Here is a 10,815-nt window from a genome sequence, read left to right as displayed (position 1 = left end):
GTGTGTGTTTTTTTCTCCCCCTTCACCCCTCACCCTTTTCCCTTGTGGAAGACTGGAGAACCAAAAATCCGTCCATACCCGTGAAATGGCCAGTCAGACCCTCTCTTGCTGAGCATCTTTGGGAGAGAGAGAAGCCCACAAGTGTTGGAAGGGTAGGAACATCCTTACATCTCCCAAGAGAACAGATGGCTGAGGGGGCGGTGATTCCTGGTTTTCAGCACGAGCTGAGCGGTGTGACCAGGAGGTAAATGTGTACCTGCAGGTAGTCTGCCCGAGGGTAAGCAATGTCTAGTATTCAGGAACACAAGAGCCTACCCGCTGGTCTACAAACCCCAAGGCAATTTACCCTTACTACCTGTCAAGGGTGACTGCCCACGAAGCAGAGGCAAACATGGCGGATCTTTTTGTTGAGAGAAATCAGGCATACTTTGTGCGGATTGCACGTGTTCTACTAACTCTCTCTGCAGTGCTCTGAACTGTAGTGGGGTGAGAAGAGCATGCGCAGAAGGGAATCACTAGGATTTTTAATAAAAGATGATGGGAAAGCTGCCTGAGTGCACCGCTGTGTCTTGACTACGAAGTAAACTTAACCTTCCAGATAAACTGTACTCGCGGGTTGGAATCATCTCATGGGTAACAAGCCTGAAGGCAAAATGAAGTTTGTCTTGATTTCGGCCCCAGGGCCGACAAGTGTTTAGTCCATGCACCAGGATATGTTAATAATGCCAGGTCGCCATCAGGCAACACACCAGAGAAGACCCTGCAGGGCTGTCGAGTTGTCTTGGTGGTGTTCAGTTGTGCCTAACGTGATTCGCCATGTGCAGGACCTTGGCTGCTAAGCTCCGTGCTACGACAATGATTGATCAGTCATGGACCCAGACCAAGCGAGCGCCTTTCCCCGGAGACAACCACACACACACACACACACACACACAAGCGGAGTGGGAGGGGCGGGGGGGTTATACCTGTCACGAAATAAATGTGTCGCGGGCAAAGTGCAGTGGAGCCAGATATTTGCAAAAAACTGACACCTGTCATTAAATCCTTCTCTGTGTTTGTATATGAGAGAGAGAGAGAGAGAGAGAGGGGGGGGGAGGGGGCGGGGGGGGGTGGGGGGTGTCTTACATCAGCTCTTGTTTTTCACGGGCACAAGAATACTTCTGTTCAATACTGAAAGGCTGTCTTTCTGTCACAGACACCAAACACAACCGAGCGAGTTTGCTTTGTTTTCTACATGGTCCACCAGATGGACAGCAGGCTGTTCAACACACACACACACACACACACACACACACACACACACACACACACACACACACACACATCTCTTTCCTTTTTAATGACACACACAAAAATACGCACTTTCTTTTATATGACGAACGCTATTCTTCTTCTTCTGTGTTTGTGGGCTGCAACTCCCACGTTCACTCGTATGTACACGAGTGGGCTTTTTCGTGTATGACTGTTTGTACACCGATATGTAGGCAGCCATACTCCACTTTCGGGAGTGTGCGTGCTGGGTATGTTCTTTGTTTTCATAACACACCAAATGCTTATATGGATTGCAGGATCTTTAACGTGCGTATTTGATCTTCTGCTTGCGTATACACATACACAACATATGTTGACCTGGGAGATCGGAAAAATCTCCACACTTTACCCACCATGCGCAGTCACCGTGATACGAATCCGGGACCCTCAGATTAAAAGTCCAACGCTTTCACCACTCGGCTACTGCGCTCGTCACGATTGATATAAATGTACATCCATATCACTCTAAAAACAAGGCGCACACATGGTAGTACAATAAATAAAGATCAAACATCATGCAAAGAAAGTACGGTCTACTGTATAACGGTTTGATTAACCTAATCACGATTAGTGTAGTGAAAATAAAACAATATTTCCATCAGTTTCTTATGTGGAAAACCTTTTTTTCTTCTTTTTTCCCCCAAATATTCATCATTTCAGTCTTTATCGTGTCGTGGGTTCTTTTAACATAGGACCTCAGTTTATCATCTCATCAAAATGACTAGCGTCCAGTTTTACAAACGCCCTGATATTGTCATATTTTTTCTGTTCTTTTTAATCTTCAAGTATTTTTGCAACAATGTGGTTCTATCATTATTTAGATTAACACACACTCTCTCTCTATGTATATACACACACACACACACACACATATGTATTTACACACACACACACACACACACACACACACATATATATATATATATATATATATATATATATATATATATACAGAGAGAGAGAGAGAGAGAGAGAGAGAGATTTTTCTTTTCTTTTGCTGTTGTTGTTTGTGTTTATTTTTATATGATACTTTACAGCCTTTAAACAACTAGCGTAGTTTAGAAAGATGACCGCAATCCCATTATTTCTGACAGTCCAGTGTTTGATAACTTGTATATTTGCTGTCATCACCCAGCATGTGCTTTACTAGAAAACACCATTTTGCATGCATTTGGTATTCAAAAGTACATCATCACTACCTTCAAATTTTCATAGCTGAAGATAGAATCAGTTACAAGCTCTTGACTTTGGTTCGAATCCAGTTGTGTCCAAAAAAACGCACAGGTAATAAAAACGTATTTCCAACAAAATGAAATCTGAATGGCTCATGTGTGATTCCTGCCAGCGTTCTCTTGTTTTCAAATGTCTCAAATAGCGTACTACCAATGACAGATCTCGCTGTACACGATCCTCTCGAAGAAGTCTCTTGACTTCGATCAATGAGAACTACAGGAGAGACACTGCAGCTGAGTGCCATCATTTCTCGTTGAGTCTCTCAGTTGATTGTGAAAGCCGAATTTCAGACCCAGAGAGATATTACTGAGCTGCTTGAATCCGAGGTCACATGGGGTGTGGGCCACTGATACTTTCAGCGCTCTGTGCCTGAACGTTCTGTTCTGGGGGCAGTCTTCTAGCGTTCGGAGAACTCCATCAACATCTATCTCATAGACTTCCTCATTACCAGTGGTGGTGGTTCCAGGAGGATTTCCATTGTTGCGAACAACACAACTGTTACTGTTTGTCGGGTTCCCCATGCAAACCATTAAGGCTTTTTCCTCCCTTTGCTTTGAATTCTACATCAGTTTGATATAGTGCAGAACATGACACCAAAATGGGGAGTTTGTATTTTACTCCCTCTTTAGTTAGATTCACTTACCCCACTCTCCCCGGGATAAACCGATCCCAACCTTGCCTTATGTGACCTCACTAAAATTCCCCACAGGTATTGTGCACAAGCCTCAGTTTCTAAGCTTTTCTTGAAAGAAGTATCAGGAATTCCCTGTACGACATTTTTGGTACACAATGACAAGGAATCTCTCTCGGCAATAGTTCTGACAACTTTCACATGTCCAACTAAAAATGAAATATTAATACATTATCATCAAACAATTCAAAATTTTTAAAAGAAACTATCGTAGTGTTGTACAAATGGCAATTCAAAAATTGAAAAAACCAGCCTTTTTCACAATAAAGATAGACATCTTTTGAAGTGCTCAGCCATTGGTGTTATTGTTATTTTCACAAAGAGAAGTGGTTAGTGTCGCAGGCTGGCAGCTCGGAGGACGCAGGTTCGATTCCCAGCAGAGGTTGGTTTTTCGGCCTGCGACCAACTCCTTCCAAAAGTGAAGTGTGTTGTAGGCTGGGACCACACAGTCAAGTATGATCCACTTCATGGATGTGTTTGGGTGCGTTGATCAAATTTACCTACCAACACTGCAAATGTCTGTATCTCTCTGGCTTGGTTAACGCTGGGATGTCATTATGACCTACCATCCATGTAGACTGCTGATGCTCGGTGTGTGTGTGTGTGTGTGTGTGTGTAGCTGTATGTGCACAAGCATGCACTTTAATGTCTGCATGAGCCAAGAGTGAGTTCAATCCGGGGTTGCTTAAAACTGTTGTTCATGACAATTTTTCTTAACATGATCCAGTTGGACGCTAGCTCTACAGCTTTTTTGTACAAGTTGATTCATTGAAATTCAAGAACAAATTCTTCGTTACTTTATACTGTGTTCTCACCCTTTTGCACATTAATTTTTTTTTTTTTTCTCTACCTAAAATCTCACTAGACACCAGCCGCCGTGGCGAAGTGGTTAGCGTCGCGGACTGACGGCTGGAAGGACGCGGGTTCGAATCCCAGCGGAGGTGGGTTTTTCGGCCCGTGGCCGGCTCCTACCCAGAGTTGAGTGTGCTGTGGGCTTAAATGGGGAGACTGGGACCACACAGTCGAGTGTCATCCACTTCAAGGATGCGTCTTTGGGTGTGTTGCTCAAATTACCTGACCAACACTGCAAGTGTCTGTATCTCTCGGGCCTGGTTAACGCCGGGATATCATTATGACAGGAAGCGTAGAGTACTGCCTTGTCACGCAGTCCCAAACCAAAATGGACCTCCATAGCAATATCGTCATCATCATCGTCATCATCCTCCTCCTTCATCGTCATCAACAGAAACAAAATAGTCTCAAAGTCTGTGACCTTTCATGCCCTGCTCTCATGGTGACCTCAGTTTCGTTACCCCTCCACTTCCGTGCTTGGGGCGAGTCCTGTCAATGTCGCCAGTGTCGGCAGATTCATGGAGGGCTGTTGTTTGAGGGACGTGGTGGTGGTCTCCACTCTGGGAGGGACGCTCACTCAGTCTGGCTCCGCGACTAAGCCATTATTGTCGTTAGTAGGGGGCTTAGTAGGTGGTGTCCTAAGTACGTTAAAACAGAACAGGCACCACTAAACACCACCGAAGTGACTCAGCAGCAGTGCAGGGTCTCCTCTGGTGTGTGGCCTCCTGGCGAGCTAACATCGACGGTACCCTGTGGACTGCCGACGCTGGAACTACGACGGACGAACCCGGGTGTGGCCGTGTATGGGGGAATCTAAATGAGCGGGGTGGGAGTAATGCCACTGAAAACGGTGCAGATGATGGGACAGAAAAAAAAAAAAAAAATCTCACTAGACTGTTGACTCACTAGTGAAAGCCTTGAACTATCAATCTGTCCTGTGTTCGATCCCAGCATCAGTGTCTGGTCGAGTAAAGAGTGGAATGCTTTTTTTCTTATTTCCCAGATCTACATAATGTGTAGACCTGTTTGTCTCTGCGTGTGTAAAGTGCATGTGCAGAAGATGAAATACACATATTAAAGTTCCTGTAACACTGTGATGTCAGCGTTCAGTGGGTTGTGGAAACATGTACATACTCAGCATACCTTCACCCCAGAAAACAGGGGCCACCAGCGGGGTAAAAGCGGTTATGTCCCTTAGTTAAAGCCAACTTCCATGGCAATGAACAAGGCAGCTGTGTCCCATGAACCCATGAAAGACAGACAGGGAACATCTCACTGAATCAATGGGAAGATGTTAAACTAAAGAACACACACACTCACACACACACACACACATCATTCATGAAAGAAAAACAAGTACAGGATCAACATACACAGCATCAAAAATGCCACAGCACCTCTATTTTAGTGACTTATATTAACCATCAACAGGTATACACTCACAAAAATGTGCATATGCACATACACACATCCTTGCACACACACACACACACACACTTGCACACACACACACACACACACACAAACACATGTATACAAACACATGCACACATGACATATGCACACATGTATACATGCACATTAACACACATGCACTGAGTTCATTAAAAGCACATACCAGTAAACATACATACTGGAATACATAATATTAAGCAGTGCTTTACATTTTAGGAACACTAGCTGTACACAATCGCTACATCACAGTTAGCATATCCATCATCATGCAGAATATCAACATCCAAAGAAAAATGCTAGCTAAACTGTTACATGGCATGGCATAGTGAATCATGTGAATGTCACAACAACTTTCTTCGTACACATTACATTGACTGGTGAATTTTAGTGGCACAGCTACAATGGTGCCATGTGAACGTCGCATTAACTTTCTTCCTACACAAAACATTGGTGAATTCAGTCGAAGACTCACAGTATTGGTATCAGTATCAGTAGCTCAAGGAGGCGTCACTGCGATCAGACGAATCAATATACCCAACACCACATCTGCCAAGCAGATGCCTGACCAGCAGCGTAACCCAATGCACTTTGTCAGGCCTTGAGAAAATTATTAAAAAAAAAGAAAAAAAGAATGAATAAATACATAAAGAAGTAAATGAATACTTAAACATATTTTTTAAGAGAAAGAACAAATAAAGAAGTAAATTAAAATCTAAATATATTGTTTTTGTAAAAAAAAAAGAAAAAAAAAGAGATAATAATAATAAATAAATAAATAATAATTATAAATGAAATTAAAAGATAATAATGACAACAAATAAATAAATAAGCACATAAATGTAACACACACACACACACATGCATAACAGATATGCAACAAACATACAGTTTCACAGATATGAAAGCACAAACAAATTTACACACTGGCAATGGTGCCTCACTCAGCATACAAAGGGCCAGTGACCTTACTTTCAGTTGTTTCACTGGTTTCATGCTTGCTTCCAGTACAAAGATGGCTGATGGGCCACACATAGCCAGGTTGTAAGCATACATACAGTGTGACCAGCTAAGTAAAAAAACAACAACCCAGTGTTCTTGGTTGAAACACTGTGCAGACCATGAGTGGGATGAAAGCTGTTCCCGACTCAGTCCCATGCAAAATTCCACTCCGGTTGGCAAAAAAATGGAATTAAACACGAGTGAGATAAAAAAGCAAAAGGCATTGCACTGTGGTGACATTTATTTGGACTGTTGGTTGTAGTTGTTTTTTGTGTGTTTTAAAAAAACAACAACTATTGTTATTATTTGTTTGTGTGTGTATGTGTGTGTGTGTGTATGTGTGTGCAGGTGTGTGTGTGTGTGTGTGTATGTGAGAGAGTGAGAGAGAGAGTGAGTGCATGTGTATGTGTAAAATTTCTTTCTTTCCTTTAATATATTTTCAGATGGAAAATGTGTGAGTATATGCATGAGTAAGCATGCTCAAGCTCATGAAGAGAAAATGATCAAATGCAACAGTGTTTCTTTTTTTCTTTCTTTTTTGTTGTTGTTGTGTTGCTGTTGTTGTTGTTTGCCTCAGGCACAACAACTGTCACATTTGGACTGAAATCAAGTGGTCAAATAAATACTTTTCAGACCATTTTCAATCCAACAGTTCTATCCTCCTAACTCCGTTTTCATACTGATCACTGTCAAGATATGGGTATGATTTCCAAATCTGATTAATACTCTGGTTTAAATGTTTTCAGATTACGAGTTACAATCTAAGTATGACTCTAAGACTGTGACTCTGCTTCAAATCAAGTTGATGATTCTTCTTCCAATTCCAATGCTGAACCTGCAGTAGCAAGACACACTTGTCTGAAGCGCTAAACAGCTGTAGCAAATCTCTCTCTCACAATCAAACAGCTGCTCCATTCAGTCAGTCTATGAAGTCTTAAACGCCATTACATTCTCCTTGTAGTCAACAGCAGAACTAAGTCCGGTCTGCATTCTTCTCCTCCATTTGTGGGCTGCAACTCCAGCATTCACTTGTATCAGTAAGCCGAGCTTTTCATGCGTACAGCTGTTTTAACTCAAGTATAGGCAGCCACACATCATTTTGAATGGTCTTCATAAGTAGAGCTTTTCATGTAAACAAGCACTCTAACATTCATTTTCATCAGTAAGTGGAGCTTTTAATGTAACTGTTCTAACTACAGTATATGTGGCCACACATCAATTTCAATGATCTCCATAAGTAGAGCTTTTAACATGCACAAGCACTCCAACATTCAATGGTATCAGTAAGTGGAGCTTTCAATGTGTACAGCTGTTTTAACTCCAGTATAGGCAGCAATACGTCATTTTCAATGGTTTCCACAAGTAGAGCTTTTAGCATGTACAGCCATTTTCACTTCATTATAGGCAGTAACACATGTTAAGAGTAGGGAGAGTACTTGGGGGAAGTCTGAGGGGGTGGGGGTGCAGGGTGGTGGGTCAGTCAGAGTTCAGTGTGACTGGGCAATGTCAGAGAAGTACTGCAGGACATTGTCGATGGTGAACTCCAGGGAGATCTGGCTGTCCGGGTAGCACTTCTTCATCAGGTCGTCGTAGTGTTTGTACTGGTTGATGAACATGTCCTGCATTTCATGCCAAACCACCTGCACAGGGGATCCGTCCAACACAGTGTCAGTTTTCAAGTTTACTGTTTCAAGGAGGCGTGTATACATGCTGACTGACCCATAAAAAAAAAATCATACCCTTAACACGCTACAACACATCTGTTTATGAAAAAAGTAAAAACTAAAAAAAATTTAAAATACATACAAAAGTTTTTTGTAACTTATTTTTTCATAATTTGACTCCTTTTATTACGCATACTATGCCTAACAATATTTTATTTTGTTTGGGTTTTTTTTTCCCTCAAATGCTTTTACTGGAAAAAAACAACAACAAAAAACAACTTTCTTGAAGCAAGGTTTCTCAGGAACAACTGGATTATATAAAAGTAGGCAAGTCTTTTCTTTTCTTTTTTTTTCTTGTAGCAAGTATTTTAGACTCTGAATACACAAACAAAAATAACTTGTTATGAACAGCAACCAGAATTTTTGAAAAAGGAGGAAGGGAGCTGAAGGGGTTGGGGTGAAGGGGTGGGGTATGTGAATAGATACTAAAAAGATGAATGAATTATGTAAAGATTATACACAACACAATTGTGTAAAAGATGACAATGTGCAAGATGACTTTTAAGTACAAGAAAACTATGTAGAAGATTTATTTCATGTAAAAGTTAACTTGTAAATGCATGATGACCTTTTTTTTTTCTTTTTTTTAAAATAAAAAACTGTAAAAGATAACAATGGACAAGATGACCACTCACCTGTAATAAATTCTCTTCCTCACACAGCTGTTTCTCCACTTTTTTGTACAAGTGCTCCAATGTCTTCTTCACCTGTGCAAAAAACCCCAGAAAGCTTGATAATAAATGATTATCTTTTTTTCTAATAAACATATATACTCATTTAGTCATTTGACATATTGCTCTCTCTCTATGTATATATATATATATATATATATATATATATATATATGTGTGTGTGTATGTGTGTGTGTGTGCGTGTGCGTCTTTTTTTTTTTTTTTTTACTGCAGTGATCTTAAGTAGTGCTGGTCCAGGGGAAATGTAGCATTGTGTAGCTGTGTGGTAGAACGAGTTAAAATACAAGATTTTCTTGATGGATGACAGAGGAAGAAATAAATTTTTTAAAAACACACACACAAAAATGGTAGGAGCTTACCTCCTTTCCTGGGTATTCCTTGATGACCTTCCTCAGCTCCGTCTTGCTGAAGGCCAGCTGGAAACCGACGTCTGCCCGTGCCACCCCTGCCGCCACCCTCGCCTCCACCCCCTCAAAGAAAATCTGCAACACAATCATCCATCCTTCAGAGAGGTTCTGCAATGCCATGACAATGGACTTGGGCTGCCTACATGGCAGGGTAAAAAATGGTCATTTACCCAGGTGTGGGTGTGATTGAGTAGGTATGTGGTTGGGTGTGTCTGGTGGTGGGAAGGGGGGCGGGGGGGAATTGTATGTGTGCATAATTACTTGTAAGTGCATCTTTTACCTTTTTTGTGTATGTATGTGTGTGCTCACTTGCATTCATGCAAGAACATGAGTGAGGGCAAGAGCATGTGCATACATAATTCTACACCTGCTCCCATGGCACAGTCAAACAAAATATCCTGAAGTTCTCTTTCACACACACACACACACACACACACACACACACACACACACACATATACACACAAACACACATATAAACATACATTGCCACATACACACACTCACAGAGCCATCTACGCACACTAAGCAAACAAAAACACACACACACACAAAAAATACCACAACAAAACAACAGCAACAAAAACCACCACCACCAATGGCATCACAAGCCACACATCATATATCAAAATTAAAAAAATAAAAACAAACAAACAAACAACAAAAATACAACAGCCAAACAATAAGACCCATCACCACAACCACAACTAATACAACCACCTCACACAACCACCACCACCACAATCTGCGTCCACCCCCCCCCCCCCCCCCACACAACACTGACGTGCAGTTTCTCCAAGGGTCTGCCCAGCAGGTTGGTGGTATAGGCCTGCATGTTCTCTGTGTAGCGCTGCTTGGCCTCCTTACGGTCCCCCTCCAGCCCCGCGTTCTTCAGGTGTGATAGGATGGCTGCCGTGACAACACGTGTTATGCATGCACACACACAGTCAGTCACATGTGCACGCACACACACATGTATGCATGTGTGTGCACGCACACACACAGTCACGAACACACACACACACACATTCAAACTCACACACACACACTCAAACTCACACACACACACACCCACGCACACACACACACTCAAACTCACACACACACAAACTCACACACACACACACACGCACATGTACGCAAGCATGCCCCCCCCCCCACACACACACACACACATACACACACTCAAACTCACACACACACACACAGAGTCATATATGCACACACACTCACATGTATGCATGGACGCACACACACACACACACACACACACAAACATACAGTCACACACACACACTGCAAACTTCATCACCACTGTCAACTTTCTTATGTTCTATTGCATTGTGTTGTGCTGCATCTTATTGTATCGCATTATATTGTATTGTGCTGTGTTGTGTTCACAAGTGTTGTATTGTATTCTATAGTATAGTATAGTATTATCTATAGTATAG

At 41.9% G+C, this 10,815-nt stretch overlaps 1 protein-coding gene across 2 annotated transcripts in view; it reads right to left on the bottom strand.

The window, feature by feature from the left end:
• Positions 1-5,485: 5,485 nt before the first annotated feature.
• The window catches only part of LOC143283793 (exocyst complex component 1-like), a 46,084-nt gene continuing 40,754 nt past the window's right edge, over positions 5,486-10,815 (bottom strand). For both annotated transcript variants that reach the window (XM_076590162.1, XM_076590163.1), the window contains 4 exons: positions 10,149-10,273; positions 9,317-9,439; positions 8,901-8,972; positions 5,486-8,181 (listed from right to left, as the gene is read on the bottom strand). In XM_076590162.1, coding sequence (XP_076446277.1) covers positions 8,029-8,181; positions 8,901-8,972; positions 9,317-9,439; positions 10,149-10,273 — 473 coding nt within the window. In that variant the 3' untranslated portion in view covers positions 5,486-8,028. The remainder of the gene's footprint in view (positions 8,182-8,900; positions 8,973-9,316; positions 9,440-10,148; positions 10,274-10,815) is intronic.

This window comes from Babylonia areolata, chromosome 7, assembly GCF_041734735.1.
Source record: "Babylonia areolata isolate BAREFJ2019XMU chromosome 7, ASM4173473v1, whole genome shotgun sequence".
Classification (NCBI taxonomy): Eukaryota; Metazoa; Mollusca; class Gastropoda; order Neogastropoda; family Buccinidae; genus Babylonia; species Babylonia areolata.
Note: the sequence above shows the minus strand (reverse complement) of the source record. Positions and strands in the feature narration are given on the sequence as shown.